The following is an 18,307-nucleotide window of genomic DNA, read 5'->3' on the forward strand; positions in this document are numbered from 1 at the left end:
AGGGCCAGGAGAGTGTGGGCTGCCCAGCCACTGCCCTGACTGTGGCGACTGTGGGGTCTCCTGCCCATGCGGCTCCTAGGGGACTCGGGCCACGCTCCTCCCCTGCCCTGTCTAACCCGTTCCTCACCCTGCTGAGGAGCACGGCCCTACCCGGGCTGCTGGGTGGACGGACCAGGCCAGTCTCCCCTGCCCAGGACCCCCACACACCCCAGGGAAGCCTCAGACTGGCGGGCCAGGGGACCAGGCAGTGGTCTCTCTGCCTTCGGGGCAGGGACAGCACATGGTCAGGCCCCCCTCCTCTGAGAGGCCCTCCTGGGCTGCCCGCCGGAAGGGAGGACAACCCGCTCAGAGTGAGGTCACAGCCAGCCATGTGGTGTCTCCTCTCCCCGGATCTGTCTGCTTCCTGGACCCCGAGCTCCGCCAGGGCAGGGACTGGGCCTTGGGTGTCTCTGGGTTTCCCAGCAGTGCTTTGTATACATTAGGTGCTCAGTAAATGTAGAAGACAGGCGAGCTGGCAGCAAGGCAGATGGCAGCAGTGCACAGCAGAGCACACCGTTTGAGCAGCATGAGTTACAGCAACGTCACTGCCATGGTCACTTCGGGCACTGACAGTGGCACGCCGCATTGGAGACTGGACCCGCCGGGGACAGGCGGTCCTGTTCCGTATCGGCGCCGACTCTCACTCTCGGGGCCCCAGCAGGCTGTGTCTACTCGTCCCGAGAGTCTGCTCCTGTCTGGGGTGGACACCTGCCCTGGACCCAGAGTCAGACCCAAGCTTCTGGTCCACCTGCCCTGGTGGCCCGGAGCAAGCTGGCTCCGTCTGTGGGCTCTGCTGTCCCCTCACCACCAAATGGAGGCAGGAGCCCCCGCCCTGGGGTGAGCAAACTGAGGCCGGAGCTCAGTCGTGCGAGGCGACGTCGCCAAGGCAGCCCCGTGCGATGGCGGAGGGCCGAGGCACAGGCTGCACTTCAGCCCACCGGGCCTGCGCTGGGCTCGTTGGGGCGAGGGGAGCTCGGCAAGCTGGGGCAGGCAGGGGTGCGCAGGTTCACCGCGGCAACCCTGCGACCCCTGTTGGTTAGAGACGAGGGAGTGAGGGTCAGATGGGGAGGTCACCCGGCAGGTCACCAGGGCTGCTGGGGCACGGGGTTCACAGCCCTGCCCTGCGGCCGGCCCTCGGGCTGTCCACTTGGCTGCGGCCTGGCTGCCCTGAGGCCTCGGTGGTGGTGGGCGGTGCCTCCCCGCCCACTTCGGGGCGGTGACATGGGGCTGGCAGTGAGGCTGGGGGCGGGGGCTGCCCGGTTCCGGCCTGGCCCTGCTTGGGAAGGAAGAAGCCGAGGGCACCACAGACACTGCCACTGTGGCTCTGGGGGCTAAGGGGGCTGTGGCTGGCAGGAGGTACAGCCCCAGGAGGGGCGAGGCTGGGGCCTCCCCCGGCTGGGCGGGGCTGGGACTGGCCTGGAGCTGGCGGGAGCCGGCGGGAGCTGCCTCTGGCTGCGGAGCCATCTGGTGGGTGGGCAGCCCGGGCCTTGGCACCGCTCCGCTCTCCCGCACCGGGCAGGCTTTCCTCTGACCCTTCCTCCTGCAGCCTGCGAGGAGGCACGTCTGTGCTGCCGACGGCCTCAGGCCTGTGACAGCCCCCACCGTCTGCCTGACCCCAAGCTCAGGGCTGTCCCGCGCCCTCACCCTGGGCACCTGCCCCGGGCTGGTGGGGAGTTGGGGGTGGGCAGGAGAGCAGGGAGATGTTGAAGCAGCTGCTTCTGGGCAGGCGGAGGCGGGAGGAGCACTGGGGCCACTGCCAGCCCCAGCCCCAGCCCCAGGCCGGAGAGACCCGTGAGGGGCGCGGCAGCTCCCGGCTGGCAGTGTTTGCGCTGGCAGCGGTGCGGGGGGAGGAGGCCTGGCCCAGAAGCAGAGCAGGTGTACTGTGCCCCGGGCAGCGCTGCTCAGCCGAGCGGGGAGGGGGGGCAGGTCCTGGCCTTGGAGAGCCTTCCTCGGTGACCACGACTTTTCCCCAGTAGGACACCACTTGTCAGGGCTCCTGGGAGACCAAGGACCTTCAAGGACCAAAGGTGAGCAGACAGGTGCAGAGGGGCGTGCGTGCCTCCCTGTCCAGGGCCACCTCTGCGGGCAGAAACAGGCGGGCTGTCACACCGTGGGGCGAAGGGTGGCTGAGAATGGGAACTGGGAGGCTGAGGACGAGCTCCTGCCAGCAACGCCCTCAGGCCCCGCCCTGGAGCCTCTCGGATCACAGCTGCCTCCCCTTGGTGGGGGCTGGGGAACACTGGGGGGCAGCCCAGTCCAGCCTGAGAGCTGGGCCCCTCCCTCATCCCCCACTGTGCCCAGGACAGGGGTTGGCGCCCAGCAAGGGCTCGGGTAGCACCCACGGTGCAGGTGGGACAGGGTGTGGCAGCGGGTCCCCAGGGTGGTGGGGGAGGGGCGCAGGTGTGTAGCCTTTGGATCCTCGCGGGCCTGGCCTTGTGCCCCAGTGCAGCCGCATGGTGGCCCCGTGGCCCCGGCCACCTGAGGGAGCCCCTCCATGCCTCAGACTTCTCCCCATGAAACGGGGACACTAGTCTTGTCACTGCAGGTGGCCAGCGAGTGGGAGTGCAGCGTGCTCAACCTTGGTCCCCCCTGGGAAAGGGAAGCGACTTTCTTCACTGATTGGCTAATCTGTATCAGTCATCAGGCTTAGTGTGGCCAGCACAGCCCGCCTGGGCACCTCGGGTCACAGCCAGACCCCTTTCCCTTTTCCTGCTGTGCCCAGAGAAAGGCATGGAAGCCCTTTGAGGTCCTTTTCCTCCCCATGTCGGGCAGGACCCATCCCCCAGGAGATGCCCTTGGCACCTTCTCTCCTGAGACTGGGCCCCCTGCTCCTTCTCATTATTACTAGACTTTTCTGGCTGGGAGGTCTGGGAGGGCTTCCCGAAGGAAGAGGGATTCCAGGCGAGCCCTGAAGGCCAGCCGCGAAGATGCTGAAGGAGGGAGGCCCCTCAGCCCGGCTTCTGGGGCAGCTCTGGGAGGGTGGGGCTGGGACCATATCAGCTTCCGCCTCGGGACCCTGGGGGCTTTGGCGCCAATCAGGGAGAAACGCCTCGCATCTGGGCTTGCGAGGGGGCTGCCCGGGGAACGTGCTGGCTCCACGCTTGAGGGTCGGGTGTCCTGTCTCTAGGCTGCCGCCAACGCCCTGGGCCGCCTGCTCCCTGCCCACGCCACCGCTCCCTCCTCCCAGTCTCCCCGTGTGTGTGCGGGTGACGCCCCCCGTCACCACAAGCCCCAGCTCTGCCATGCTGTCACCACTGTCTCCTCTGGGACTCCTGCCTCCCCAGTCCCACCCCCACCCCCACCCCACAACCTGTGGGTCACAGGCACTCAGGAGCATCTTGGTGCTCTAGGGCTGGCGGGATGGGCCCCTCTGCACTCCAGCTGCCCCCCGACATCCTTACTGCGGTCTGGGGCTGAGGGTCCCATGAGAACGGAGCTCCAGGTTCGCTGATCTTGGTCCTCTGTCCCGGCTCCTCGGTCCTCCCTGCCCTCCCTCATCGGTGGCCCCACTCTCCCAGGCCTCACGTGGAACAACTGCAGCCACGGCAGGCCCTGTTCTCTACCTCTCCTGGGGCCCCAGCTTTGACCTTACTGTCTTCGGGGGCCGGCAGAGGCCCGCCCCCACCATGGTCACCCTTGGGCGCAGCCAGAGCCTGCTGCGTCCCAGGCCCTCGGTATGTGCACGCAGAATGAATGAGTGATTGAATGGACAAATGTCTTAGAAGGCCGCAGGAGGAAGGCCCTGGAAGGTATCACCACGGGGGCCCAATTCCCCTGGGTGCTCGCTTAGCACAGCCCCCACTGTGTCCCCTCGGCACCCACTCAGCCTGGCTCTCTCCCCAGCTCCCTGCGGTGCCGAAGCTGGGAGTCCCCATGGCCTCGCTGAGCCGAGCCCTGCGTGTGGCCGCTGCCTGCCCTCGCTGGATCCCTGCCCGGGGCCTGTGGCTGCGGCCCCCGACCTGTGCAGCCGGCCCGACAGCTGAGAAGAGTGTGCCGTATCAGCGGACCCTGAAGGACGCACAAGACCCCTCGGCAGTGGCCCGAGGCCCCAGCCGGCCTCTGCCCAGCACAGCCAATGTGGTGGTCATCGGCGGGGGCAGCCTGGGCTGCCAGACCCTGTACCACCTGGCCAAGCTGGGCGTGAGCGGAGCGGTGCTGCTGGAGCGTGAGCGGCTGACCTCTGGGACCACCTGGCACACGGCGGGTAGGAGCCAGGGGCCAGCGGGGGAGGGACAGGACTCAGCAAGGGGCCAGGCCTGGGTTGACAACCGCAGGCCTGTCAGAGGCAGCTGAGCCGGAGGGGAGAGACCACTGAGAAAAGATGTGTGGTCAGTCTGCAGGCCGCACATTTGGGGGACCGCTTGTCCCCAAGTCTCTGAAGAGCTGTGTGGGCAGAAGGGAGCAGACGCTGCCCGTGTAGCCCTGGAGCGGCCAGGAGCCCCAGGCAGTGTCTGCACTAAGAGCAGAAGCCCCTTTCCAGGATGAACCACCAGGGAGGAGAGTGTCCTGGGAGCAGGGGAGGACAGACAGGGCCACTTCATTAACCAGTGGGCATATATTAAGCACCTATGGTGTGCATATCTCCAGGGCAGCCGAGCCTCTGCCTTAACCCTTTCAGCCAGGGTGTCCTGGTCTACAGCGCCTGCCGGTTCCTGTGGTGTAAACACCCCCTGCCCCCGGCCAACCTCGAGCTCCCAGTGTGAGGCCGCTGGCCATGGGGCTGGGGAGAGACGCACACCCACTCGCGAGAGAGGCGCCAGCCGGCTCCCATGCTCTGCTGCCTCTAGGCCTGGCGCTTGCCCTCTCGCACCCACCTTAGCGGGCTCACACAGCCTCTCCCCTGACGGGACCCCAGCCACGTCCCAGACTCAGCCGCTGAAGGGGGCAGCCTTTGTCGTGAAGAGCAGAAATGTGGGCTGGGAGCTGCCCACTGCCCACCTGCTCTGTGACCCGGGGACAGAGCCCTTTGGTGCCACCTTCATTTCATGTATAAAATAATTATGGCCCCCCCATAGGTTCGGTGATATCACCCGGGACAGGCTCAGCACTGGGCTTGGCACACAGCAGGTGCTCCATAAGCGGGAGCGTGGATATTGTCACTCTCCACTCCAAGGGGTGGGTTTCGCCCTAACATTCGGCTTTGACCCAGTCATTTCCTGCCCAACAGCCTCTCTGGGTGGGGAAGGGGTGCAGCTCCCCTCACTGGGGGCTGGGCCTGACCTGCTGCTCCTCCCTCCCGGGCCAGGCCTGTTGTGGCAGCTGCGGCCCAGCGACGTGGAGGTGGAGCTTCTGGCCCACACGCGGCGCGTGGTGAGCCGCGAGCTGGAGGAGGAGACGGGGCTGCACACGGGCTGGATCCAGAACGGGGGCCTCTTCATCGCGTCCAACCGGCAGCGCCTGGACGAGTACAAGAGGCTCATGTCGGTGGGTGCGCTCTGGGGGGGACTCCTGTTGGGGTGTGCTCCGGGGGGTCTCACATCCGGGGTGCGCTCCCCGGGGAAGGAGCCTCGACAGGTGACAGATCTGGGTCCCAACCCCCGCGCTGCCCTTGCTGGCTGGGCCACCTGGAGCAAGTGACTTTGCCACCCTTTATTCGGAATTCCTGGAAAACCTGATTGGCCGAGCTCATCCCTGGCTGGGCGGAGCCTGTCCCGATAGGCCATTCCTGAGGACGCTGATTGGGTGTGCTTGCGCCAATCAAGTATGGTGGGGCGTGGTCTATCTGGAACCAGGTGACCAGGAACCAGACGCCCGGCTGGGCTCCCGGGCTTGTGGGCGGCTTATTTCATACGATGGACTGCGTGCAACGCACTGGCCCAAGCTCCTGTCGATGACATAATAGCGGGGGGTGGGGGAGGCCACCTGCCCAGGTCCCCGGCCCCGCATGTCTGAGCGGGGGGGGGGGGGACCCTCCTCCAGCCGGGGCGTGGGGACCAGCGTAGGGGCCAGGAGGCTCCTGGGAGGAAGGAGGGAGGGGCCTGCGGCCGTGCTCCCCGCAGCTGGTCAATCTCCTGGGGTCCCCCAGCTGGGCAAGGCCTATGGCGTGGAGTCCCACGTGCTGAGCCCCGCGGAGACCAAGGCGCTGTACCCGCTGATGAACGTGGACGACCTCTACGGGACCCTGCACGTGCCACACGACGGTACCTTGGACCCCGCCGGCACCTGCACCGCCCTGGCCAGGGCGGCGACTGCGCGGGGAGCACAGGTACCGGTGGCTCTGGTCACCTGCTCCAAGCCTGCCCTCCTGCCTAAGAGCCCCGAGAGCAGAAAGCAAGAGGGCAGGCGCCTTCTCTGAGTGCTGTGTGACCCTGGGCCTGTTAGGACCTCTCTGGGCCTCCTGATCCACTCCTGCAACGGGGAGGCCGTGCCCGGGGTCTGTTTGGAGAGTCAGTCCCGTCCGCGGGCGCAGCCCCTTCCTGCCTCCTTCCCCTGCGTCTGACTCTGCCCAACAAGTGAATCCCCCTAAAATCCCTTCTTGCAGTTTTTATCTTCCTTTGTCCGAATTACACAGGTAGTTGTAGTAAAAAAATTTAAGATAAGCAAAAAGAAGACAAGCAAAAAAGAAGTGAAAATCACCCAGCAGTAGCCAGTGTTGACATTTTAGTGTGTTTCACTCCAAGTGTTGTTTTCTGTGAAGACCTGTGTATAGAACATGGAACCAAGCCCTACATGGTTTGGGGACTTTTTTTTTTTTTTTTTAAGAACAAACAGTAGACCACAGACCTCTTTTCATTAATCAAATGTCTTGCTTAAAAAAAGAAAATTGGCTACTTTGTCACATAATGGAAAAGGGTCCCCCCATTTGTGGCAAGTTCCCCTGTCAAATTCCAGGTGGATTTTAGTTTTCTGGTGCTGTGGTTACCCCACTTCCTCGACAGTATCCCATGAGACCTGCCGCTAACAGAACAGTGTCCTCGGGTCCCAGCCAGGAGGGGAGGTTGCTCAGGGTAGGTGGTGAGCACCCCTCAGGGAGCCCGGTGTGGCTTTAGAAGTGGTCCCTCTTGATCCCAGGTCATTGAGAACTGCCCGGTGACTGGCATCCGTGTGCGGACAGATGACTTTGGGGTGCGGCGAGTCATGGCCGTGGAGACAGAGCACGGCTCCATCCAGACACCCTGCGTGGTTAACTGTGCAGGTGGGAATGGCGTTTCTCCTGACTCCCGGGTGGCCATGCTGGCTGCCCCCTAAACCTGCTCCCACCTCTTCAGGGCCTCTCTCTGAGCCAGGGAGTCTGCAAGGTAGACAGGTCTGCAGAGAACCCTTGGCCCAGCGGGGCGGCAGCCCCCACCCGGTGCCCGCGGAGCTGAGCTGGCTGTGCTCTGCCTGCAGGAGTGTGGGCAAGTGCCGTGGGCCGGATGGCTGGAGTCAAGGTCCCGCTGGTGGCCATGCACCATGCCTACGTCGTCACTGAGCGCATCGAGGGGATCCAGGTAGGTGCACAGCCCGGGTTCTGTGTCAGACTGGGCGGGAGAGGGCTGGTGGTGGTGCAGGGACCTGGCCCTGAATCCCAGCTTGGCCACATGCAGGTGGCATGACCCTCCTGGGTTCCCTCACTGCCCTGAGCCTCAGTCACCTCAGCTGTGACGGAGAGGGCTGCAGAGGGAGGGATGAATTGACGGCTAGAAGGATGCAAGATTGGTGGGAGGGAGCAAGTATGGAAGAGGGGACGGACAGACGCGTGGGTGGATGAATAGCTGAGTAAGTGGGTGAATTGATGGAGGGAGGGACCAAGGGAAGCAGAGTGGAGGGAAGGATGGCAAGATGGATAGAGGGAAGGGAGTTCGTGGACGGGTGGATCCGTGGAGGGAGGGACAAGGGGGCAAGTGGGAAGAGGAATGTGCGGATGGAGAGACGGATGGGGGGAGGGCGGGGCAGAGACAGGCAGGAGCAAGGATGGCTGTGTGATGGACGGAGCGAGAGCGGGTGGCCGGCGGGCAGGAAGCTCCTAGCCCCCACCGCAGCAGAGGGGAGTTGAGGATAGGAGAGGAGACAGGGCAGGAGGCGCCCGGCCCCAGCTGCTGGCAGTGCACCCCCGCCCCCCGGCCTCCCGTGGCGGAGGGCTTGCGGAGAGGTTCTGAGTGCCAGGAATCGGTGCCCTCTGAGACAGGCACCGGGCACATTTGGGAGCATGCAAACATGCCGGGGGGTCTGAAACTCCTGGGAACAAAGCATGGCTAACAGCTCAGCGGGCTGCACCACGCAGGACAGGCTCGGGGACTGTGGTTTGGATGTCATTGAGAAGCCACGCCCTGAGGGCTGGGCTCCATGGGGTCTCCCTTCATCCGCCCCTCCCTCCTGCCCACGTAGAACCCGTCTCCCCACCATCCACCCAACCTCCCTCCCACTCTCCATCCAGCGGCGACTGGGTGAGCGCCGTGTTCCAGGCTGTGTTCTAGAAACCATGGCCGTAACAGGACGAGAGCTGGGGAGGGTACAGACCAGCGAACAGGCAATTCCAAATCGTAGTGGCAGGGGCTCTGATGAGACCCCAGCTCTGGTGGACCAGGGCGGCTCCCGGAGGAGGAGGCCACATCCAGGTGAGGCAGGGCAGAGACTGCAGGGTGGGGACAGTGGGAGAGCCTGCCCTCGCTAGGGTCAGCCCAGCAAAGTGGGGTGCCTGCACCCACAGTGGGAGCCCTGTGCCCGCAGCGGCCCATCGCCACCCTGCGTGAGCCTGGCATCCCTCCATTTGCTGCAGAGGTGCCACGCTTGGTGGCTGCGTAGACCAGAGCCGTGGAGAGGGTGGGAGGGTGCACTTGGGTCCTGGTGCGCGCTGGGCAAGCCCCTCCCCTGGACACAGTCCCCATCATAGAGCAAGTGCAACGTCCAGCACACGCCCACGGAGGGCCGCGGGTGCACTGCTGGGTGTGCAGGGCAAAGAGCCACCTCACTGCTTGAGGCCGAGCGCTGAGGCCTCTGTGGGGTCCGTGGGGAGAGCCACTCCCCCAGGTGGCCGCGAGGGGGCACCCTCAGACCGCAGCAGGGTCCGGGAGGGCGGGGCAGAGGCTGAGTCCTGGGGACGGGGCTGCAGGGAGTGTGGCCACAGGGTGTCTATGGAGCCCAGGGCTGCAGCTCTAAGCCCCTGGGCTGGACTCCCCCAACTCCTGCCTCGGGGGCACCTTTCAGGGAAGAAGCCGGCGCTCAGCCTGGGCCTCCGCAGCCGCCCCCTCCTATAAATTTCAAGGTCAGAGCCAAGCTGGGGGTGTTATTTACAAAGCCCTTCGGGGGTCCCCGTGTGCCTCTGGATACTGGGCACAAGGAAAGGGCTACGAGCCCCAGAAGCTCCGAGATTCAGTAGGAGAAGATTGGAAATTTGGGGCTTTGGGCAAAGTCCTACAAGTCCCCTGCAGCCGCTGGCCAGGTGCAGGTGTCTGGAAGTCTGGGCTTCCGGAGGCTGCAGGGGCAGTGGGTTTGAATCTGGGCGGGGACCCTGCCCACCTCCGTGGTCTGACCCCGGACAGGCCAGAGAACAAGCTCTTCATGCCCAGGCAGGTCCCGTAGCCAGGGGGTCTGTCCTGGGGTGTGTGTCCACCCCTCCCTGTTGGCCGGTGGCCTTGTGCTGGGGGACACCGCCTGCCCAGACCAGATGCCACCTCACAGCGTGGGGGTGGGGGCTCCAGAGGGCAGGTGAGGGCTCAGGGCTCACGCACTGTTTGTCTTCCTCTCGGGCAGCCAGAGGGCTGTTGCCCCAGCATCCTTCCTTCTAAGGAGCCATCCCGGGCGTGGGTCCCAGTGCTCTGTCCCCTCTCCCTGCCGTCTGTGGTGTCTGCCTCTGTTAAGGCAGGTGGGCTCGGGCTCCCAGACGTTTCCCATGCCAACCGCCCTCCCAGCAAGGGTGGCAGCTCTATCCCAGGGCAGAGTGGTGGGCAAGAGCCCGGGCTCTGGATTTGAATGCCGACCCCTCCATTGCCCAGCCCAGAAAAGTGCAGTCACCACTCTGAGCCTCAGTTTCCTTTTCTGCAAAAGGGGCAATCACTGTCGCTACGGCATAGGGCCGATCTGAGGGGAGCGAGGAGTGAGGCGGCCGAGCATGGTGCCCGCCCGCAGCAGGTGCACACGAGGTCATAGCTGTGCTGCCCCTGACGATGACCGAGGGCGGGGAACGGTCCAGTCGGCCAGTGCCTTGGCAGGAGAGGCCAAGGAAGGCAGGGCCATCAGGCGGGACTTGGATGGGGTGGGTAGGGGGAGAAGCAAGAACAGATGGAGGGGAGTGGGCTGAGGTCAGGAGGCAGGGACGTCAATGGCACAGGGCAGAGCAGGGTAGCTCCCACATGGAGAGAGCAGCCCAGGTGCCAGGTGGACACCCTGGTGCTGAGCTGGGCACGCTGGGCGCTCGGAGGCAGCGGGGACCGTGCCAGGGCAAGAATGTCAGGACACTGGTCCTGCTGGGACAAATGTCAAGGGCTCCCCTGGCCGCCAGGTGTCCCCACTGCTCTGTTCCAGGGAGTGCTGGGCTTTCCTTTGTTCGGTCTTTGGAGCAGTCGTGCTGGTGGAGGCAATGCTGTAACATAATTTTTAACCGGCGATCAGTTACCGAGAATGTCAATGTGCCTCCTGGCAACCGTCCCTCCATGCGGATGTTCTTGCTCCAGTTCTAGAGGAGCGGGGCCTGGAGGGGGCGTCTGCCAGGGCACCCCCTCTGCGCTCAGAGCCGGCACGCAGGGTCACGCATTCCTCTCCGGGGCAGGGGTGGTGAGGAGACATTGAGAAGAGGCGGATCCCCAAGCGCAGAGGAGCCACCGTGGCAGTGGTCTCTTCCCACGCGGGCTTGTCTTCTCCGTGGTTTGTTCTGCTGTTTGCTGTTAGGTTGGTGGCCTGCGTGCAGCATACGGCTGCGAAAATACTGTTATCTCCCCAACAAGCGGCGTCCAGCGTGTTTCCTGCAGTTTCTCAGCTGCTCAGTTTCCTGCATAACTGTCTGTGTGTGTGTGTGTGTGTGTGTGTGTGCAGCACTATAGGAGTGTGTGACGTCATCCTCATGCCCAAACCCACACCCACTACCAGGCGTTCCCCACTCCCCACCCTGTCCCTGGGACCTTCCTACTCCAGACGTTCCGCAGACGGAATCTCACGTGGCGTCTGGGGTCTTATCCTGGGCATGGTGTCCGGAGCTCACCCAGATGGTGCGGGTGTCAGCGCCGCACTCCTTGTGGCAGCTGAACAGGATTCTGTTGTACAAATACAGCACGTTTTGTTACTACTTATCCGTTCATCCATCCATGGACGTTGAGTGGTTTCCACTTTTTGTTATTACAAATAGTGCTGCTGTGCATATAAGTGTGTGCATTTTTGTGGGGATGTATGTTTTCATTTCTCTCGAGCATACGTAGGTTGAGCATCCCAAATCCAAAAATCCAAAATCTGAAGTGCTCCCAGATCCAACCTTTCTGAGCACCAGCGTGATGCTCAAAGGAAGTGCACACTGGGATATTTTGGATTTCGGCTTTTTGGGTTTGAGATGCTCAACTGGTAAGTATATAATGCAAATAGTCCAAAATATGAAAAACCCCACAATCCAAAACACTTCTGGTCCCACGAATTCCAGATATGGGATTCTGGACCAGACACAGGGGTGGGAGTGCAGGTCATGTGGCGCTCCGTGTTCGCATTTTGGGGAACCGCCGTGCTGTTCTCCGGAGAAGCTGCACCACTTTGCACCAGTGGTGCAGGACGGATCCACTGTCCCCACGTCCCGCCAGCTCTCGCTGCTGTCTGTCTGTCTTATTCTGGTCGTCGCAGATGGTGTGAAGTGGCGTCGCATCGGCCTGCGTCCCCTGCTGACGGGGCACATCCGTCCGTTGCCTGTTGCAATTTGGCACCTTCTTTGGGGAAACGTCTGCTCAGACCCTTTGCCTGTCTTTCAAGAGAGTTGCTTTGTCTTTTTACTGAGTTGTCAGAGCCCTTTACGTGTTCTGGCTGCAAGTCCTCGGCCAGATGTGTGGTTTACAAACGCCTTCTCCGATGCGGCGGGTTGTCTTTTTGCTCTCTTTATGGTGTTGTTTACGGCACAAGTTTTACATTTTTATGACTTCCCATTCATCTCCATTTTTCCCCTTTTGTTGTTTGTGCTTTTGATGTCATATTTAAGATGTTTTCTAACCCAAGGCCACAAAGATTTACGCCTAAGATTTTCTTCTAAGAAATTTTTAGTTTTACCTCTCACAGTTATGTCTGGGATCCATCTCGAGTTAGAGTTTGTGTATGGCGTGAGGAAGGGGTCCAACCTCGCTCGTTCTTTTGCATGTGGCTATCCCGTTGTCATGGCAACATTTGCTGAACAGACTATTTTATCTTTTCCTACGACTGGTGTTGCAAATCAGTTGACCGTCAATATAAAGATCTGTTCTGGACTCTCAATCCTACTCCAGTGAGCTAATGTCTGTCCTTGTGTCAGTCCCACTGTTTTGTCTACTGTAGCTTTGCAGTAAGTTTTGAAACTAGTGAGTCCTTTAGCTTTGTTCTTCCTTTTCAAGGTTGTTTAAAATATTCTGGGTCCCTTGCATTTCTTTAGGAATTTTAGAATTAGCCCGTCAATTTCTGCAAGAAAGCCAGCTGAGATTTTGATAGGGGTCGTGTTGAATCTGTAGATCAATTTGGGGTGCATTGTCCCCTGAACAACAAACAGTAAGTCTTTTATTTCATGAGCATGGGATGCCTTTCCACGTATTCTGGTCTCTAATTTCTTTCAAAAATATTTTCTAGTTGTTAGAGTAGTACAAATTTTGCACATCTTTTGTTAAATTTATTCCTAAACATATCATTATTTGTGATGATAATGTAAATGGAATTATTTTCTCGATTTCCTTTTCACATTGTTCAATGCTAGCGTATTGAAGTATGGTGGTATTTGGTTTTTTTTGTTTTTGTAAATTTGCCTTATATCCTGCAACTTTGCTGAACTCTTTTATTAATTCTAGTAGTTTTTCTTAGTGGGTTCCTTAGGATTTTCTATGTACAAGATCATGTTATTTGTAAATAGGGATCTTTTTACTTCTTCTTTTCCAATCTGGATGCCTTTTATTACCCTTGCTGCCTCCCTGGGGCCCTGGCTGGAGCCTCCAATGCAGCGTTGAACAGAAGTGGTGAGAGGGGACACCCTGCCCTCGTTCCCGGTCTTAGAGGAAGTCAGCTGGTCTTCTTCCATGAAGTCTGGCGTTACTGTGCGTTTTCTGTAGATGCCCTTTATCAAGTGAGGAGGTTCCTTCTATCCCAAGTCTGCTGAATGTGTGTTGAGGGTTTTTATCATGAAAGGTGTTGGATTCTGTCAAAGGCTTTTCCTGCATCTATTGAAATGATTATTTGCTTTGTCTCTTGCTGTTGATGTGATGTGTAATATTACTGTGATTGACTTTCATGCATTAAACCAACCTTGCATTCCTGGGCAAATCCCACTCGGTCATGGTGTCCTCTCTTTATATGCTGCTGGATCTACTTTGCTAGTGTTCTGTTGAGGATATTTGCATTTATATTGATAACTGTCACTGTTTTTCCCCAGATGTTTCAACAACTCTATCAAACACCTACTGATAGTGTTTTCTGAATGCTCACGAGCACCAGATAGATCACATGAAGTCTCTAATCTTGTTCTCCCCTCCCAGGACTCAGATCTCCTGCTCCGCTGGGGACTGACCACCTCTGCCTGTTGCTAAGCTGTCACCTGAGACCTTCTCTCCACCCCTTCTGTTGGGGTCTGCTGTTAGCCGTGGCTTTTACTTTCTTGGTTGATTTTCCTACTTTTGTCAAAGCAGTTCTCTGGTGGTTTACTAGGAAGGGGCACGTGGGAAGTGAATGTTTTTGTGTCCATGAACATCTGCAAAAGTCTTCATTCTCTCCTCACACGTGACTGATGGCTGGACGGCGTCTGGAATTTAAAATCAGTGTCCATCAGGATTTTGAAGATGTTCTCCATGTCTCCAGCCTCCAGCGACGTGGTCGCTTTGTTTGTGACCCTCCTGGTCACTGGTGTCCTGATGTTGTCACAGGGCACGGGCTCTGCCCAGTGCCAGGGCTTGGTGAGCACTCCATGCAGACTCGTGGTTTTCGATCTGAGATTTCTTGGACTGTTGCTTTGACATTTTCCTCAACTCTGTTTTTCTGTTTTCTCTTTCTGGAACCCTGTGAGATGGACGTTGGACTTTCAGAATTGACCTGATTTTCTTATTTTTCCCCTCCTAATTTCCATTTCCTCATCTCTTTTAGCCTAATAGCTGGATGATGGGCTCAGCCCTATCTGACCGTTCTGTTGCATTTTGGCTGTCGTATCTAATTTAAAGACCTCTTTCTTGACCAACCCTCCCTCCTCCGCGGTGTGTCCTGTTCCTTGTCTTTGTGGGTCACACCTTCTTCCCCTCCCCTTTCCTCTCTTCCTCCCCCGCATCCGGCCTTCCTCCTCCTCGCTCCTTGGCTGCTGTGCTGCAGGATTTGGGGAAGCAGAGACTTGAGTGGGAGCGTCTCTCCCCTGCGTGTAACTCAGGCCTTGTGTCTCTTCTGTCCTAAGGGTCCTAAAACGAGGAGGAAGTGCCATGGGTCCGTCCTGGGCCTGTGCTCCCTGGCGGAGGTGCTGGGCCCACAGGGCTCAGGGAGCCAGCCCCACCCAGCCCTGCTGATGCAGGGCCGCTCTGTCTGCCTTCCAGAACATGCCCAACGTCCGTGACCATGACGCCTCTGTCTACCTCCGCCTCCAAGGGGACGCCTTGTCTGTGGGTGGCTACGAGGCCAACCCCATCTTTTGGGAGGAGGTGAGATGTCCTGGGAGCTGAGGGTGCTGGGGCGGTGGGAAGGGTTTAGGGGTGCGTCTCAGCGTGGAGAGGGCCTCTTCCAGGAAGCCCACCCTCCTGAATCTCCTCGGGGCACACCTGAGAAACCGCAGGTGCCCTGGCCCTGCCAGGCTCAAGGCCATCCTGCTCTGACCCCTGAAGACGCAGCACACAGGCACAGCCAGAACCGGGCAGGTGGGAGCTTTGCCTGAAAGCATCGGCAGTTAGAGGCTGCACAGGCCGAGATCATGAGGACACTTCAGTCCTGTGTCCACCAGCAGGTGACCCTGTGCCCTCCCCCACCCACTGCCTGCAGCAGCGTCACCCAGCCTGGCTGCTCCCCTGCATTTCTGCAGTTAGTCCGCAAGCTGAAGGACCACGTGGCTACTTTGTGCCCTGAGCACGGCCAGCCGGGGAAGGGTCAGCCTGGAGAGCCTGGCTCGGAAGGTGCCCTTCAGGCAGGTGGTCAGGGCGGGCTTTCCCAGGGAGGGGACCGAGCGGAGCCCTGCACCGAGAGGACAAGCCAGTGCGGGCAGGTCTGGCGAGGAGCTGCCTGGTTAGAGGTGAAGGCCTTGAGTCATATTGAGCTCGCCCTTCCCGGAGAGCGCCGGGAAGGTCTGCCTTCCAGAACATGCCCAACGTCCGTGATCACGTTGCCTCTGTCTGCCTGGAGTGGCGGGGCCAGCAGTAGAGGCGGGCAAGGCTGGCACACGTAGGACTTTGAGGGCCACGGGGATCCCCAGGGGGCTTGAGAGCACGGAGGGCACAGTGTGACTTAGGAGAGGGGTTGAAGGAGGGCAGGGAAGAGGGAGACCAGGCAGAGGCTGCTGCGACACTCAAGGCAGAGCAGATGGGGGCTGGGCAGGCTGGGGAAGGGGACAGACCCAGCTGGGGCCTGGGCAGCTGCGCGGGGACACACGCCCTTCTCAGGGGCAAAGGAGACAGTGCCCCGCCCCGCTCCGGCAGGTGTCAGACAAGTTTGCCTTCGGCCTCTTCGACCTGGACTGGGACGTGTTCACCCAGCACATCGAAGGCGCCATCAACCGCGTCCCCATGCTGGAGAAGACGGGCATCAAGTCCACGGTCTGCGGCCCGGGTGAGTGGGCGCCGTGGAGCTGGGGCGCGACATCCTTGGGTTCTCCGGGCTGACGACCGTCAGTGCGATGCCCGTGCTAAGGCCACCACTGTCCCCGGCTGTCCCCCTGCTGGCTCCAGCAGCCCTGGCCCGGGCGCTGCTTGTACTCCTCTCTGCGAGCACAAGAGCTGAGCGCAGGAGGACGGTCATTTGCTCTGGGCACACGGCCAGTGCTTCCTCCTCCAGTGTGACCTGCTGGCGGCCCAGACTCGACCTGGCCCTGGCACTCGGTGTTTTCATCTGTAAAATGGGAATGGTGGCCCCATGCCAGCGCCCTGTGAGACTGAGTGAAGAACGGAAGGGCCAGGGCCAGGGCCAGGACCTGTCCTGACGCGATGCTCACACAGCTGAGCCCAGGCCTGCGTCCAGCCTCAGCCCTCACTGCTCCCAGAGTGGGCGGTCCCGGCCAGGACCCCCGGGGCCTCACCCCTGTTCTTGGGCCCTGGCTGCCCGCACCCAGCAGGGAAGGGCTCCAGTACGTTCCCAGGCCCCCCAGGCCTGGCCCTTCTCGCTGGCTCCGAGGGAGCTGGGCTGGAGGGGGCTGTAGTGGGAGGGTGGGCTCAGCTCCCAACACAGCCCCCCCCCCCCGCTCCCTGCAGGCCGGTGCTCACAGGGCACTGGAGGCTCCGTGCCAGGGTGAGGTGCAGGGGCGTGAGGCTGCCGTCCTGGCAAAGGGGTGATCTGTGGGACGCAGGAGGGGCTCCCAGTCCCGCAGGGGAGCCCCAGGGCAAGCAGCTGACCACAGCTTGGGGGGTGGGTGCTCCGACAGGGAGGCCCGGGTGGGGGCCACAGCCTAAGGATGCAGGGTGGGCTGCCTGGAGGGGGGACAGCCCAGCTGAGCCCCGAAGGCTGCGTTGGGGCTGTGCCAGGTGCGGGACGAGTGCTCCGGGTGGGGGAGCAGCACGTGGATGTGTGGGGTATTCAGGGTGGAGCCCCCCCCATTGTGGTTTTGGCAGAGTCACACGGGTCCCCCTCCTTCTGGTAGGGGGCCCTGCACCCACTTCAGGGCTGTGGAGCGAGAGGGTCCGAAAGATACAGTGTTGCCCCCAAAGGAAACTTTGTGTCCGAGGTCCCTTTGTGTCTCAGTGCTGCCGTCTGTGACCTGGGTGTCGGGGCTGCTTGGTGGGGTGGGCTGGGGAGGGGACGCAGGTGCCCAGGGCCAGTGGCTACAGTGAAACTGTACACAAGCAGGGACATTAAGGGACTCCCCCAGGTCCTGCAGGGCACGAGTGACGGGGCCAGGCCAGGGCGGGGCAGGCTCCCGATGCCCAGGGGGCTGTGGCCTCTGTCCTGGCCCACTCAGCCTCTGCCATCCATTCGGCTCCCGGGGCGGCCTTTGCTGCGAGGTGCAGCTGCCGGGGGTGGGAGTGGGGGGCAGACGGCGGGGCAGGCGGCCAGCGCAGCGTGCGGGGTGCGAGTGGGCGCTGAGGGTGACTCGCTGCCCCCACCCCCAGCGCACCCTGCCTCCTGGGACCGCAGTGAGAAACGCAGGCCTGGGAGAATCCCAAGGGTGCGCAGAACCGGCGGCTCTCGTTCTAATTAGCCTGGGGAGCGTCGCCCCCGAGAAGCCCTATTTCGGGGAGACGTGCGTGCGAGGACGTTTTGTGTCTGGTCTCCCAGCCGGGGTGGGAGGTTTCCTGGGAAAATCAGCATGTCTCCTCGCCAGGCACGGTCAGTGGCCTTTGGCCTGTAGAAAAGAGCAGGGAAGTCCCAGGCCCCCTTGACTTAGGGGACAAGGGCCGGCAGAGCTCCCGGTCTGGGACTGTGGGGGTCAGAGCCGGTGGGGGTGGGAGCCGCGAGCCCGGCCCGTCCTCACTGCCCCGAGGGCCACGCGTCCCCGGCTTGCTCAATCCCGCTGAGTCATCTGTGAAACATCCCAGAGACCCTTGTCCTCGCAGCTGCCCTCCCGCTGGCCCCGCTGGCTCTGTCCTCCAGCTCCCTGGGAGCCTGCTCAGGGCCCCTCTTGCCTGCCCTGGGCCGCAAATAGTCCCAGCCCTGCCGAAGTGCCCTGGCTGTCCCCGGACCTCACCCGGGCTCCCCTCTTCTTCCCACCCGACAGCGCCTCCTCCAGAGCCCTCCGTCTACGGCCATTCTGGCCTCTGCCCTCGCCCCTCACAGCCCAGCCTCTCACGGCCCCGGGCTGCTCGGAACACTCGGCCAGGGTCTCTGCCCTCCGCGAGCCTCTGCCCTCGAGACTGAACGTGGCCCTGCCCCTTTGGCCTGCAGCTGCCCCCTCCTGCCGCCTGGGAGCTTTCCCCAGCTTCCCCATGGCTGGCTGCCCCGCAGGGGGCCACGCCCCGGTCACCCTCCAGGGAGCAGGAGGACACTTGCTCCTGGTCTAGGTGCAGGGCTGACCACACGGGCTTGGAGCACCAGC

The 18,307-nt window shown here is 61.5% G+C and overlaps 1 protein-coding gene across 1 annotated transcript in view; it reads left to right on the top strand.

Annotated features, from left to right (window-relative positions):
- Positions 1–2,015: 2,015 nt before the first annotated feature.
- Positions 2,016–18,307, top strand: part of SARDH (sarcosine dehydrogenase) — a 56,536-nt gene continuing 40,244 nt past the window's right edge. The window contains exons 1-8 of the mRNA XM_069477057.1: positions 2,016–2,066; positions 3,866–4,243; positions 5,285–5,463; positions 6,065–6,244; positions 7,051–7,174; positions 7,369–7,469; positions 14,673–14,777; positions 15,762–15,891. Coding sequence (XP_069333158.1) covers positions 3,913–4,243; positions 5,285–5,463; positions 6,065–6,244; positions 7,051–7,174; positions 7,369–7,469; positions 14,673–14,777; positions 15,762–15,891 — 1,150 coding nt within the window. The 5' untranslated portion in view covers positions 2,016–2,066; positions 3,866–3,912. The remainder of the gene's footprint in view (positions 2,067–3,865; positions 4,244–5,284; positions 5,464–6,064; positions 6,245–7,050; positions 7,175–7,368; positions 7,470–14,672; positions 14,778–15,761; positions 15,892–18,307) is intronic.

This window comes from Eulemur rufifrons, chromosome 7 (assembly GCF_041146395.1).
Source record: "Eulemur rufifrons isolate Redbay chromosome 7, OSU_ERuf_1, whole genome shotgun sequence".
Taxonomy (NCBI): Eukaryota; Metazoa; Chordata; class Mammalia; order Primates; family Lemuridae; genus Eulemur; species Eulemur rufifrons.